Source organism: Vitis riparia, chromosome 18, assembly GCF_004353265.1.
Source record: "Vitis riparia cultivar Riparia Gloire de Montpellier isolate 1030 chromosome 18, EGFV_Vit.rip_1.0, whole genome shotgun sequence".
Taxonomy (NCBI): Eukaryota; Viridiplantae; Streptophyta; class Magnoliopsida; order Vitales; family Vitaceae; genus Vitis; species Vitis riparia.
In genome coordinates this window covers 15,308,845-15,324,974 of record NC_048448.1, presented here as the reverse complement: position 1 = coordinate 15,324,974, position 16,130 = coordinate 15,308,845, and the positions used below count along the sequence as shown (strand labels likewise).

The following is a 16,130-nucleotide window of genomic DNA, read 5'->3' as shown; positions in this document are numbered from 1 at the left end:
TTGTTGCTACCTACTGTCAGAGACATTTGAGAAGCAGTGTCAAAATCCTACTCCAAGGTGGGTGTTTCTTCTTAAATATTTGAGTTGAAACAGCATATTATTAACACCAAGCAAGGGTCCTCAACTGTTACAGAGTACTACAATACTCTCAAAGGGTTGTTGTTGGAACTAGATTTATATCAGAACCTAGAGATAGAATCAGCTACTTTTTTTTTTTGATAAGTAAACAGGATATGCATTAGAAAAGGCTAATCGCCACAAAGCATACAGGGAGTATACAAGACGGCAAAAGCCTCAAAAAGAGAAAAAGGACCAAAGAGAACTACCTCCCCTTAAGTGGAAGCTATCCACTCCAAAAAACCTATAAGGGAGAAAGGCTCCTCACCTAAATACACTTTGGCCCAACTCCACAAATTACAGACAAAAGAATTCTTTAATCTCTGAATATTCAACACATCCCCCCTAAAGGCTAACCTATTCCTCTCCTTCCAAACCGTCCAAAAAATACATAACGGAATGGATTTCCAAATCTTTTTCCTTTTCTTCCCTACAAATGAGCCCCTCCAAGAGATAAGAGTCTCCTTTACAGTTTCTGGGAGGACCCACTTAACATCTATCAACCCAAAAATAATATCCCATAGGACTCTAGTCAATATACAGTGTAAAAGAATATGATTTACATTCTCTTCTTCACAACCACACAAATAACAACGGTTTGGGAGTTGCACCCCTCTTATCTGTAGTCTATCCAGAGTAAGCACCTTCCCCCACGTAACCTCCCAAGCAAAAAAACATACTTTGGTTGGCACCCTATCCACCCATATTCCCCTTGCGGGAAATATTGTGGTATTAGGCTTGTCTAGCACCCTGTAAGCTTCTTTGACTCTGAACAGACCTTTTCTTCCCTGCCTCCACATAACTGAGTCATCCTCCATGGAGGGCCTATGTCCCCTCAAAGTATGAAGCAGCTCCCCAACCATATCCAACTCCCAATCATTGAAGTCCCTCATAAAGACAAGATTCCAATCTCCTTGGCCCGAATCCTGATCCCACATCTCCTCAATCGTAGCATCCCTATGCACGGCAAGGACAAAAAAATGATTGAAGCATTGGGACAACGGAGTGTCAGTGCACCATCTATCTTTCCAAAATTTGATTTTGGAACCCTTCCCAACTTTAAAAGCCAAGTTTTCCCAGCACCAATCCGCTTCTTTCATAATCTCCTTCCAGACCCCAACTCCAACCGCACCAATAGCCCTCTTTGACCTCCAACCATAAACCTCTTGCCCATATTTCGAACTGATCACTTGTTTCCAAAGATCATCATTTTCACAAGCAAACCTCCAAATCCACTTGCCCAGCAGGGCTCTATTCAGAGTGGCTATTCTCCTTATTCCTAGCCCTCCCTTGTGTTTTTCTGTGCAGACCGCATCCCATTTAACCAAGTGAACTTTTCCCTCCAAGTTTCCTCCCCCCCATAGGAAATCTCTTTGGGTTTTCTCCACTCTCTTAGCAACAGACTTCGGCATTCGGAAAATAGACATTTGGTAAATTGGCATGCTAGCCAAGGTACTTTTTATGAGAGTGATCCTCCCCCCTTTGGAGATGTACTGTCTTTTCCACAGCGCAAGTCTCCTCTTGACCCTCTCTTCCACTCCATCCCACATAGAAGAAGCCCTAGTGGGAACCCCTAAGGGAAGGCCCAAATAATGAGAGGGCAAAGACCCCACCCTGCACCCTAACTCAGCTGCCAACTCAAGAATTTCCTCCACTTCTCCAACTGGAATAATTTCGCTTTTGGCTAGATTAATTCGAAGACCCGAAGCCGCTTCAAACCAAAAGAGTATCCAGCTTAGGTGAGAAACTTGCTCTTTGCTTGCCTCACAAAACACAATCGTGTCATCAGCAAAGAATAGATGGGAGATATTCAAGGAGGTTCTACTACCACCCCGAATGTTGCATCCTGAAAGATATCCCCCCTCCACCGCTCTCCAGATAAGGACGTCCAGAACTTCCATTCCCATAACAAAGAGGTAAGGAGATAGAGGATCCCCTTGACGAAGCCCTCTAGTGCTAGGGAAGAACCCAACTGGCACTCCATTGACAAGAATAGAGAATTTAGCAGAGGACACGCAGCTCCACATCCATCCCACCCACTTGGTCCCAAAGCCCATTTTTTGAAGGACTTTCATTAAGAAATTCCAATTGATACTGTCATAAGCTTTTTCTATATCCAATTTGCAAATAAGGCCCTTTTCTTTTCTCTTCTGCCACGAATCTATCACCTCATTAGCAATTAAGGACGCATCCAAAATTTGTCTTCCCATTACAAAGGCATTCTGAGCATTAGAGACCACCTTGCCAATCACTTTTCTGAGCCTATTAGCTAAGACTTTAACCAAAAGTTTATAGAGCCCCCCCAACAGGCTGATAGGCCTAAAGTCTCCAAGATCCTCAGCCCCGCTTTTCTTAGGTATCAACACCAGGAAAGTGTTATTGAGGCTCCTAACAAAGGAATTATGCTCATGAAATTCTTTAAACATCTCCATGATCTCCTCTTTGGCAAAATGCTTGGGATTTTGCCAAAAGGCTACAGTAAAACCATCCGGGCCAGGGGCTTTATCCCCATTCATCTCCATCAGCGCCGAGTGAATCTCAATCTCTGCGAATAGGATTTCCAGACTCTCTGCTTCTTGCTGGCTGATGCAACCCACCTGAACTCTACCAATATCCGCCTGCCAGCCCATATCTTCAGTGAGCAGCTGCTGAAATGAATTCACCACTCCTTCTTTCACCTCCTGCTCCTCTACTAGCCACTCCCCATTAACCTTAATTCTGTCCATAGCGTTGTTTCTTCGATGAGCACTAGCCATTCTATGGAAGAACCCCGTATTTCTATCCCCCTCTCTTAACCAAATCTCCCTTGAATGCTGTCTCCAATGTGCTTCCTCCAACAGGACCCATTTCTTAAAGGAATCTTTAGCTCTTTTTTAACTCAGCTTCCTCCACAGTCAAGATTCTCTCACTTTCCATCTGATCCCAAAAATCTACTTGTTGTAAAGCTGAAGCTTTATTAGTTTCCAGCCTCCCAAACACCTCTTTGTTCCACACTTTCAGCATCTTTTTAATTTCTTTCATTTTAACAGCCAGCCTATAGCTAGCGCTGCCCCTAATATCAATTCCCTGCCACCAGGTTTTAACAATATCATTAAACCCCTCAACCTTAAGCCACATATTTTCGAATCTAAACGGTGTTGGGCCTCTTCTTATTCCACCCCCCTCTAACACAATTGGAAAATGATCAGAAATTGGCCAAGACAACCTGCCCTGAGTAACTCCACTAAACTGATCTAACCAGCTGGGGGAAACTAAGAATCTGTCTAGTCTCGCCCACACCTGATTATTGAGCCCCCCATTCCATGTGAACTCTCCCCCCTGAAGGGGCAAGTCCACCAACTCAAGATCATCCACAGTCTCTGCAAATCTCCGCATGGCTGAGCTGATTCTTCTTTGGCTGCTCCTTTCTTGCTGAAAACCTAGAGATAGAATCAGCTACTGACACAAAGAAATTGAAAGAAATAATGGAAAGGAAAGTGTATCTAATTTTTGGTAGGTCTTAATCCAGAGCTTGATCAGGCCAGTGGTTAAGTATTAGGCAGAGAACCATTTCCATCTATGGATGAAGCATTTGCCCAAGTTCAAAGGCAGGAGAGTCATAAGGAACTGATGGTTGGAAATTCTAGGAATCCTATACCTAAAAATTCAGCTTTAGCGGTCTCTAAACCCCCTTCTCTCGCAGGAAAATATAATGGAGAAAGCAAGAGAATGGTGAACAAGGATAAATTATGGTGTGATTATTGCCATTAACCAAGACATATTAGAGAGATATGCTGGAAATTGCATGGGAAACCTCAAGACTTAAAGGGAGTTAGCAACAAAGGAGGACACCATACAACAAATTCTGGAGAAGCCCACCAAACAGCTGCTGTAGAGGATTCTCAAGAGGCTACGATGTTCAGCCAAAGCGACATTGAGAAGCTAAGAAATTAAACCAGTTTAAGAACCAAACCTCAGACTTAGTTCCAATTTCAGGTTCTCGCTCCATGGCTCAATCAAGTAATAGTTATGTCTTAGTTAACTCCAAAAATGACCATCATATTATACGGATCATTGATTCAGGTGCTTCAAACCATGTGACTAGCTCCTCTAGAATTTTTTCTACATATTCTCCTGGTTCGGGAAAACAAAAAAACAAAGTGGTCGATGGATCTTTTTCTCCTATAGTTGGAAACGGAAGTGTCCAAATATCACTAATGTTATCTCCAAAATCTGTCCTTCAAGTTCCAAATCTATCTTACAATTTGTTGTCCATAGGAAAACTCACTAACGAACTAAATTGTTTTGTTGTATTCATGTCCACTAGTTGCATTTTTTAGGACTTTGTCATGGATAAGAAGATTGGGCATGCTAAATTAAAAGATGGGCTCTGCTACTTGGAAGCAAATATGGTGAATAAGAGTCTAGGGTCTCAAGGCTTGGTTTCTACTACCTATCAAGAGAGGAAAGATCAAGTTTGGCTATGGCATAGATGTTTAGGACATCCTCCATTTTCTATGTTGAAAAAGTTGTTTCCTTCCTTGTTTGAAGACAATAATATAGAAAATTTAGGGCTATGACACAAGGTATTTGTGAACTTCTTTGGATTAAGATCATACTTAGGGATCTCAAGATCAAAATTTCAAGAACCCATGATACTGTATTGTGACAATAAAGTTGCCATCAACATAGCTTATAACCTAATCCATCATGACCAACCAAGCATATAGAGGTTGACAAATATTCCATAAAGGAAAAAAGTTGGATAGTGGCCAAGTGTGAACGCCATATATATGTACTACAAATCAGCTGGCCAATGTTCTCACTAAAGGACTCTCAAGTTTAGCTTTTCAACAAATGATTGACAAGTTGGGAATGGAAAACACCTTTGCACCAACTTGAGGGGGAGTGTTGGAAGAATTAAGATTAGGTTGTTGACCATGTAATACAATTTCCGCAGTTAAGTATTGTATAGTTGTACAATATTATGTAGATCCTAAAATTTTGCTAGAATTAATTTGTTTCCTTGTTAGATTCATTATTTCCTTGTTTAGATTCTAGAGTCAAAAAATTTGTTCAATATATAGCCTTGTATCAAGACATTAGAAGAAATAAGAAAAGAATTATTTTCTCTCCTATTTCTCTCTAACTTCAACAATAATAAAGCAACTTCTCCCTTGGAAAGCGCTCCTCCCATGAATGATATTTCTTTTACCTAGTTCCACCTTTGCTTGGAAAAATCAAGACTTCAATAGGGTATTCAAAATTAATACAAGGACATCAGTACAAATTTCAAGTTGGTCATCAGTACAAATTTCAAGTTGGTCAACATCAGCACAATGTAAGGTTGTTAAGAGCAAAAGGATTCATGAAGATTGAGTATCGTGGACCTAGACTGGTTGCAAGAGGATTCATTCTGTATTCTCATACTCCTTTGTTTAACCTAGTAAATTAGTTAGCAAACTTTGGTAGTCCCATGGTCTTTTCCTCAAAGGATAAATTGCCTTTGAGGGTTTCCATGTAAATCAGTGTACATATTTATATGCATTTCCACAATTTATTTTATCAGTGTGCTTTGAATTCACTGAATAAGACATACAATCCTAGGCTGCTAATTAAATTGAATTAATCTGAGATAACCTCAAAGAATAAGCACCCCCTGCTAAAGCCAGCCTCATCACCCCAATGGGCAGGGTCTATTCACTATATCAAAGATGCCTTCCAATCCCCACCAAGGAATTTTTTTTTTTTTTTCAATAAGAAACAAAGTGTTACTAGATAAAAGAAAAGAAACAATGGAAGTATGAGATATCCTTCCAAAAGGAAAAAAAAAATAATATATACTAAAGAAATGGAACACAGAATACAATTCAAAACATCAGCAATCAAAGACAGATGCACAAACTAATAACCAAGCGAGCTATAACAATATTCATTTCAATATTGACACAATTTCCGCTTAACCAACTACATAAATCTTAGTGACAAGTAAATGACTTGAAGGATACATGCATTTCCAGAATTGAAGGTAATGTTTTTCCCTGACACAAAAAAGGAGTTATCACCAGGAAAACTTATGGCTGCACAATGCTGCATTAGTAGTATGATAGTATCTACACATATACTGCATATAAACCAAATATATAATAGAAAGATAGCATACCAAAAAGACTGATGGTTGAGAGAATTCCAAGTAGGTTAATGATGAAGGTGTGAAAAGATGTACCACTACAAAATATACCAACCCAAAGAGAAAAATGGAAAGCACATGCCTACATGCTCATTGCCCTCCCACGGGCATTCACTTGCACATGTGAGAGATAAAGAGAGAAGGAATCATTAATAATATTAAATTCTGTCTATTTACCATCAGAAGGCAGTAGCCAATCCAAAGCTAGACTTCCACCATCAGAAGCACGAAATATTTGTCTGAGAATATGCAGAAATATTAGTTAGGTAAAAGGCCCAAAATGAATTTCAAGAGACTAATTGTGATGTTTATATAATTTGACATAAAAAGAAATAATGAATGCTTTAAAAGATTGATGCACTGAGAGACTATTTTGGTTTCCAATCAAGAGAGATGGTCTGGACTTTGGTTCCTAGGCCTGTCATGACTTTTCTGATTGTTATTATCCTGCTGCCCAGATATCTTCATCTGGAAAGCCAAACTTTCCCTTTAATCAGATGCTCTCCTTGGCTAATGACTAGTAAAAAGGCAAATACCAACAATTTATTGCAGATCAGGACCTAACCAGCTCTGTCAAGCTATGTGCTCAGACTACGGCAAGTCCAATCATCTTTCCTTCATCACGTATCATCCTAGGGTTGTGGAATAGACTTTTTAAATTAGTAAGTTTGTCTTCAGCTCCAGTGGGAGGTTTTTTTGATCTGATGGTCTTGATCTCAAAGGTATCAAGAGAAGCCAAACAGGTAGAGTAGTATGGCAAGGTGCCATGCTCTCCATGTTGTGGGTTATTTGGATGGAGAGGAATGGCAAAATTTTCAAAAACAAATGGTCCTAGAGTCCTTGTAGGATGTTAAACATTACCTCCTCTTTGGTATAGTTTATCCAAGAGTTCAGTGACATTCCTATTAGCTAGATTATGCTTGATCAGAAAGATGTGTGCAAAGGAAGAAGGTCATCTCAAGGCAAAGTTTTGCCAGTATGGGATCCTCCTACATTTGAAGGTCTTAAGCTTAACTTCGGTGGGTGCTCTTGGGGAATTATAAGCAAATGGGATTTGGGGTTGTGGTTGGAGATCACATTGACTATAGAAGTAGAGATTTTTTCCTTGTTGATAGGTCTATGAAGAAGGCACAAGAATTCAACAGCTTTCTTGTAGAAGAGGATGCAGCAGTTGTTATCTCTCAAGTGTCTCTGGGGAAGAAAGGCACTTGGAGATGGGATGTTCAGATTCATAAAGTTTGGATCTCCATAGAGAGTAAATATCCTCTCAATTTAGAGGCCTTGATCCTACAACTGGTAAACAGATCCACTGCCAAAGTAAAGCACCTCCCTGTTAGTGAGGTTCAAACGGACCTTCCATCCTTTAAACTGCATAGTAATGCATTAGGATTCTAAGTACTCTTTTTCAACCTTGGTTTGTATATCTTTCTCAATTTACTACTAGAAGCCTAGCACATTTATATTTGTATCTTCATTCTTTTTTGGCAATGAATTATGTGTTTGCTTTCCATCCTTCCCTACTTCAATATTCCATCCTTCTCTGCTTATCCAATCCATGATAAATCACTAATGGATGTGGTCAGTATTCCCTTACCTATACTCCTATTTTTATTGAAACTGCACCTCCATCTATTCAACCTTAGTCCTTATTTATCCAAAAATAAATAAAATTAAATAAAAAAGAGGTTCAAAGAAAAGTAAAATTTGAATCTAAAGCATCCCGACAAAGTTATGAGTTACTTTCCACTCATGTTTGAATTGGTTGAAGCTGCATTGCAAGCAAATAACATACACCATAAGATTTCCTAGATCCACCAAATCAGTTCATCCATGTGCATTGCAAATAAATAAATAAAAGGAAGGGCCTAAATGCCAACATTTGATGGAATTAACACTTTGCTAACCAATTAAAAAAAAAAAAATCATTTGAACCCAAATGAAAAAGGAAATTCTCACCTTTTTCATTTATTTTACTCTATATGCCCTAAATCTGTAACCAACATTGACGAGTTGAAATAATGCATTTCTAGGAAATATGATGCCATGATTGAAAAGAATAAGAACATTATAACAAGAAATATCTAGAACCCAAATGAAAAAGGAAATTCTCACCTTCTGTAGTTGAAAACAGGAGGCCTCCCAAAGAAATTCAGAAAAGCAGTCTGAAAATGAGGACTTGAAAGCCAAGGAGTTGCCAAATACCTGAAATATTTGAATATCAACAAAAACAAATCAACATAGCCCAAATGAATTCTATCAATGCTCTGCTTGGTCCCCCCCCCCTCCCCACCCCCATAGAAAAAGGAAAAAAGAAAAAAGTGAGAACTGTCTTCTATAGCTGAAAAAAGTTGAATTTTCTATTTCCATTTCTAAAAATTAAAATAAATAAATAAAAGAACAGATTTAATTTCCTACTAAACAGAGCATTCCAAAATTTCCGGCTGATAACATGAAAATAGTTGTTTTTCCACGTTTCCATTTTCATTTTCGAAAAAAAAAAAAAAAAATTACACGGAACCAAAACTAATTTTCCATCTATTTCTGAGCAACCAAACAGAGCACAAGGAACCGAACTTCCACACCAACCCACCAATAATCCCACAACTATCACCTTCCATGAAGAATCTTACACTTGGAAACAACCCCTTCATAGATCTGAGAATGGGAATTGAAGGTCAAAGAAACAGGACTCCCTCTCAACCCAGAAAAGACATCCTCAAGGAAATGGAATTCTAGAAAATGATAGAGAAAAATGAGAGAACAGAAGAGGGAAGCCAAGAAATAATGGGAAATGGGTATGGAAGAGAGAGCCCTGAAAAGAAGCTTGTAGGGAGAGAGTGAGGCTTGTGTTGGATGGAAGGCATCCATGGCTGCCTGCTGGTATGGAGAGAAGTGGAATGAGAAGGAAGAGTTGGAGGGGGAGAATTCATAAATGCAAAGGGTGGTTGAGGAGACAGGTGAGAGACAGGTGAGAGACGGACTAGGAATGGGCCACAATGAGTTACATATGGAAAAAATGTGGGCCACTCATTGGTTGCACTACTCCCATGCCAAAAGTTACATACGTACGTATATAAGTGCTTCGACTTTTGAGGATATGTTTCATGCTTTTATGTTTTACCTTCATCGCAGTATTACCATAATTGAAAGAAATATAGTACTTCTAGTGGCTTTTGATTATATTTGAGGGAATATTTGGATATTAGTCTTTAGTACAATTATCCTAGATCCAACTTGAGATGCATTTTCACGCAATGGCCGATGTGTTTCCAGCTTTCTGTTCCAAAGAATTGGCCTCTTCCATCCTCTTTGAATGGTGGATGGCAGTGGAAGGTCGAGGTAGTGTGTGGTATATTGTAGTACAATTTTGTTTTCTAGTGATTGCGATTTGGCAGACTTAATGATGCTGTTTATCTTGCAACTTACAATTAGGGATGAGTTTTTTTTTTGTTTTTTTTTTTGCCACAGGTGTTCCCAATGACCCCAGTATAGAATAATGATAAGTGATACAACCTCGGTCAAATTTGAAATGAGTTCAAGTATTACATTGTTTTACCCCACTTAGCCCAATTTTATATATATATATACCTCAAAAAAATAAATTATAAAAATTCATAATATTTATTTATTCATATATAGGTTATATTTATTTTTCACATAATTAAAATTATAAAAAAATTAAAAATAAAAATAAATATTTACTATGAGGAGACATATATGAGAAAATTTTATATTCACTCTATCTCGTTATTACTATTATTATTATTATTATTATTATAAAGTAATAAAAATAAATTTAAATAGTTATTGCGGGGCATGTCTAGAAGGTTGTACATTGAGATGGAGATCATTGTCCTAAATCTACCATGTTGACATCTTACTTACAATACATGATATGAGATTAAGTTCATAACAATGTTAATAATAGGAGATACCATAGATAACATGATAGAGTTTGAGTCTAAAATGCATCATCAATAAAGTAATATTAGGTACAAATGTTGTCTCATTGATTGATGGTGTTATATATGTATACAAAGAAAACTTTATTACTTTATACATGAATCTTATTATTTTGTATGTCATATGTAGTTTCATTTATATATATATATATATATATATATATATATATATATATTGATTTCATTATCTTATACCTAACTTTTATTATTTTATATATTGATCTCATTATTTTGTATATTAATCTCATATCTTTATATCCTATATTCATTTAATTTTCTAGATTTTACTATATATACTTAAACAATTTAAATTAAAAAGTTCAAGTGTCATTGATCGAATGACAAATTTTCCCAATAAGGAGTTAAAAGTGTTTCAAAGTGTTTCTAGTTTGACGATGTTTATATGAATGAGTGGAAATCAAATTTCTGGAATTGAGCATTGAAAATATATGAACTTTAAGTTTTCAATTTGTGGAAATGGAATATATGAATCTTTGGAAAACGAATTTCTGGTTTTGTGATGTTTATTGATTTGTAGAATTTGGTATTAAGAATATATGAGTGTTAAGTTTTCAATTTTTGGAAATTAAATGTATGAAATTTTGGAATTCAATATTGAGAATATAAGAGTTTTAAGTTTAAGTTTTCAATTTATGGGAAATGAATATATGAATGTTTGGAAAATCTAATTTTGCTTTTGTCATCTTTATTAAATTTCCGGTATTTAAGAATTTTTAAATGTTAAGTTTTCAATTTCTGAAAATTGAATATATGAATCTTTGGGAAGCCAAATAGTGGTTTTGTGATGTATATTGCAACAATATTCGAATATTTTTTTCCTTATTTAAGTTTTCAATTTTTAGTGAATGAGGTCAAACCTATATTAAAATACAAAAGCAAATAATTGTAGTAAAGGAGATTGGGTCTTAAGGTTGAATTATGTGGGCAATAAGTAAAATAAAGACCGACACATTGTCTCAAAGGTTGGTTTTTGAACATTAATATTGATTTTGTTTGATATGGTACTAGGCAAAATAGAGGTCGACCTTTTGTTCCAAAAGTAAACCTTCATTTAAGTTTTAAATTTTTAGTGAATGAGGTGAAACCTATAATAAAAATAAATAAATAAATTGTCGTAGTAAAGGTAGTTGCTATAAACATAATTTGAGAATGGGAATTGAAGGTCAAAGAAACAGGACTCCCTCTCAACCCAGAAAAGACATCCTCAAGGAAATGGAATTCTAGAAATTGATAGAGAAAAATGAGAGAGCAGAAAAGGGAAGCCAAGAAATAATGGGAAATGGGTATGGAAGAGAGAGCCCTGAAAAGAAGCTTGTAGGGAGAGAGTGAGGCTTGTGTTGGATGGAAGGCATCCATGGCTGCCTGCGGGTATGGAGAGAAGTGGAATGAGAAGGAAGAGTTAGAGGGGGAGAATTCATAAATGCAAAGGGTGGTTGACGAGACAGGTGAGAGACAGACTAGGAATGGGCCACAATGAGTTACATATGGAAAAAAATGTGGGCCAGTCATTGGTTGCACTACTCCCATGCCAAAAGTTACATACGTACGTATATAAGTGCTTCGACTTTTGAGGATAAAAAAAGTATTACCATAATTGAAAGAAATGTAGTACTTCTAGTGGCTTTTGATTATATTTGAGGGAATATTTGGATACTAGTCTTTATTACAATCATCCTAGATCCAACTTCAGATGCGTTTTCACGCAATGGCCGATGTGTTTCCAGCTTTCTGTTCCATAGAATTGGCCTCTTCCATCCTCTTTGAATGGTGGATGGTAGTGGAAGGTCGAGGTACTGTGTGGTATATTGTAGTACAATTTTGTTTTCTAGTGATTGAGATTTGGCAGACTTAATGATGTTGTTTATCTTGCAACTTACAATTAGGGATCAGAGAGTGTTTTTTTTTTTTTTTTTTTTTTTGCCACAAGTGTTCCCAATGACCCCAGTTTAGAATAATGATAAGTGATAAAACCTCCGTCAATTTTGAAATGAGTTCAAGTATTACATTGTTTTACCCCACTTGGCCCAATTATATATATATATATATATATATATACCTCAAAAAAATTAAATTATAAAAATTCATAATATTTATTTATTCATATATAGGTTATATTTATTTTTTACATAATTAAAATTATAAAAAATTTAAAAATAAAAATAAAAATTTACTATGAGGAAACATATATGAGAAAATTTTATATCACTCTATCTCGTTATCACTATTATTATTATTATTATTATTATTATAAAGTAATAAAAATAAATTTAAATAGCTAGCACGGGGCATGTCTAGAAGGTTGTACATTGAGATGGAGATCATTGTCCTAAATCTATCATGTTGACATCCCTACTTACAATACATGATATGAGATTAAGTTCGTAACATTGTTAATCATAGGAGATACGTCAGATAACACGATAGAGTTTGACTCTAAAATGCATCATCAATAAAGTAATATCAAGTACAAACGTTGTCTCATTGATTGATGGTGTTATATACATATACAAAGAGAACTTTATTACTTTATACATGAACCTTATTATTTTGCATGTCATATGTAGTTTCATTTATATATATATATATATATTTTGATTTCATTATCTTATACCTAACTTTTATTATTTTATATATTTATCTCATTATTTTGTGTATTAATCTCATTTCTTTATATCCTATATTCATTTAATTTTCTAGATTTTACTATATATACTTAAACAATTTAAATTAAAAAGTTTAAGCGTCATTGATCGAATGACAAAGATTTTCCCAATAAGGAGTTAAAAGTGTTTCAAAGTGTTTTTAGTTTGACAGTGTTTATGTGAATGAGTGGAAATCGAATTTATGGAATTGAGCATTGAAAATATATGAGCTTTAAGTTTTCAATTTGTGGAAATGGAATATATGAACCTTAGGAAAACGAAATTTTGGTTTTGTGATGTTTATTGATTTGTAGAATTTGGTATTAAGAATATATGAGTGTTAAGTTTTCAATTTTTGGAAATTAAATGTATGAATTTTTGGATTTCAATATTGAGAATATAAGAGTTTTAAGTTTAAGTTTTCAATTTATGGAAAATGAATATATGAATGTTTGGAAAATCTAATTTTGCTTTTGTCATCTTTATTAATTTCCGGTATTTAAGAATTTTTAAATGTTAAGTTTTCAATTTCTGAAAATTGAATATATGAATCTTTGGGAAACCAAATAGTGGTTTTGTGATGTATTTTGCAACTATATTCGAATCTTTTTTTCCTTATTTAAGTTTTCATTTTTTAGTGAATGAGGTCAAACCTATATTAAAATACAAAAGCAAATAATTGTAGTAAAGGAGATTGGGTCTTAAGGTTGAATTATGTGGGCAATAAGTAAAATAGAGGCCAAAGGTTGGCTTTTGAACATTAATATTGATTTTGTTTGATATGGGTAGTAGGCAAAATAGAGGTCGACCTTTTGTTCTAAAAGTAAACCTTTATTTAATTTTTAACTTTTGAGTGAATGAGGTGAAACTTGTAATAAAAATAAATAAATAAATTGTCGTAATAAAGGTGGTTGCTATAAACATAATTTGATTTTATGTTGTTCATATGGATTATTTTACATAAAGATATATGTTTATTAGCAAAATATATACTTTGGTGAAACTTATTCAAACATCCACTTTAATCACTGATATTCACATGTTCTTCCATTCAAATAAACATTAAATATAAAAGTCTAATTTCATAAAAGGCAAAAAGAAAAAAGAAATACATGTATTACTAAAGAGATGAAACAACCAAGCATACGCTAATGCTTATTTATTTACTTTTACCTTTAAATTGAATGTTTACTCCTTGGTAACCAACTTATCTAAATTGTGTTACATTAATCAAGAACAAAAATAAGGAGAGCTTAGGATGTACATATGTTAATGTTGATTAATTATATATTTTCATGCACATAACCAATCTACTTCTCATACAATGACTTGTCAATATTAAAAAATCAACAACTTCATCTCTAGAAAATAGTGTTGCTGCAGTAGACTAAATATATGGTCATACTTATGGGTGGGTATGGTCATTCAAATGATCGTATTTTGAATAATTTCACATAGTTACATTACTTAATATAGCAAAATTTGAATTTGATGTCTACAATCTAAGATGCAATGATGTTATTATGTATTATTTCCAATTGTTCATACAAAAAACATGAGAAAAGTTATCAAGTAATTATAATTATAAAAGTGTAATTTGTATACTCCTATTAATGTGAAACATATGATTCTTTCAATATTCTTTATTTCTAGTCCCATCAATGGTTTATGCTTTGTATATTTGTCACCGTTGTATACAAAATATAACTGAAAGAAAGGAAGGTATTGAAGACAATCATTATAAATCTTGCAATATAAAACAAACATATCTTTTAATTAAGATTGATAGTTATTCATATCAAATGAGGCTTAGGAATTGACTATTAATTTATAAGTGAGGTTAGAATAAATTTTATATCTTTTTAGTACACATTATAAATGCTTTGGAATTGCCTATACAAGCATGTGGAACATTTAAAAAAGACCATAGTGCTTTTCCATAGTAATTAAAGAATGATTTAATTTAAAAGTTTTCACAAGCAAACTTATACACATTGAGTTAGGAGAAGAGCTAAAATTCATTCACAAGGTTCAATAAATGAATATCTAGATGATAATAGAGTCTAATGAAATCCTGATAAGCTTTACAAGAAATGTACGTATTTTTGTTAATGATGCACATATTTTTCTTAATAATATATATGTTTTTCTGAAAAATGTACATATGTTTTGAAATCGGCCATCAAGGTGAGAGAAGGCCTCAAATGCATTCTTGAGGTTCCAAAAATGAATATTTAGAAACTAATAAGGTTAAATAGGATTTCGATTCACCTTTGGAAAAATATACATACATTTTTTTTTAAGAACATACATATTTTTCTTAAGGATGTATGTGGGCTTAGAAATTGATCTTCAAGGTGGGAAAAGGCCTCAAATGCATTCCCGAGGTTTCATAAATGAATATTTGGATCCTAATAAGGTTAAATGCAATCTTAGTTCATCTTTAAAAAAAGTACATATTTTTCTTAAGGATGTATGTGGGCTTAGAAATCAATCTTCAAGGTGAGAAAAGGCCTCAAATGCATTCCCGAGGTTTCATAAATGAATATTTGGATCCTAATAAGGCTAAATGCAGTCTTAGTTCGTCTTTAAAAAAAGTACATATTTTTCTTAAAATTGTACATATTTTTCTTAAGGATGTATGTAGGCTTCAAAATTGAGCTAAAAGGTGGGCGAAAGGCTCAAATACATTTTCGAGGTTCCGCACATGAATATTTAGACCCTAATAAGCCCTAATGGATCACGATTTATCTTTAAATTTTTTTTACCTATTTTTGTTAAGAATGTATGTATTTTTCTTCAAGATATGTGTGGGCTTTGAAATCGGCCTTTGAGGCAAGAGAAGGAATCAAATGCATTCCTAAGGCTCCACAAATGACTATTTAGGCACTAATAAAGCCTAACGAGGTCATGATTCGCCTTTCAAAAAATCCAAATATTTTTATTAAGAATGTACGTGTTTTTGTTAAGAATGTAAGTATTTTTCTTAAGGATGTACATGAATTTTGAAATTTGACTTCAAAGTGGGAAAATGGCTCAAATGCATTCCCAAGATTCTACAAAGGACTATTTGGACCCTATTAAGGCTTAATGAGGTCCTAATCTACCTTTAAAAAAAGAACGTATTTTTATTAAGAATGTACGTATTTTTCAATGGGTTTAGAAATCTACCTTCAAGGTCAAAAAGCCCTCAAATGTATTTTGGAGGTTTCATTTTCA

At 34.5% G+C, this 16,130-nt stretch overlaps 1 protein-coding gene across 1 annotated transcript in view; it reads right to left on the bottom strand.

Annotated features, from left to right (window-relative positions):
* LOC117906575 (embryogenesis-associated protein EMB8-like) overlaps positions 1–9,234 on the bottom strand; it is a 51,818-nt gene extending 42,584 nt beyond the window's left edge. The window contains exons 1-3 of the mRNA XM_034819664.1: positions 8,898–9,234; positions 8,399–8,488; positions 6,464–6,525 (exon numbers count right to left, since the gene is read on the bottom strand). Coding sequence (XP_034675555.1) covers positions 6,464–6,525; positions 8,399–8,488; positions 8,898–9,154 — 409 coding nt within the window. The 5' untranslated portion in view covers positions 9,155–9,234. The remainder of the gene's footprint in view (positions 1–6,463; positions 6,526–8,398; positions 8,489–8,897) is intronic.
* Positions 9,235–16,130: the final 6,896 nt, after the last annotated feature.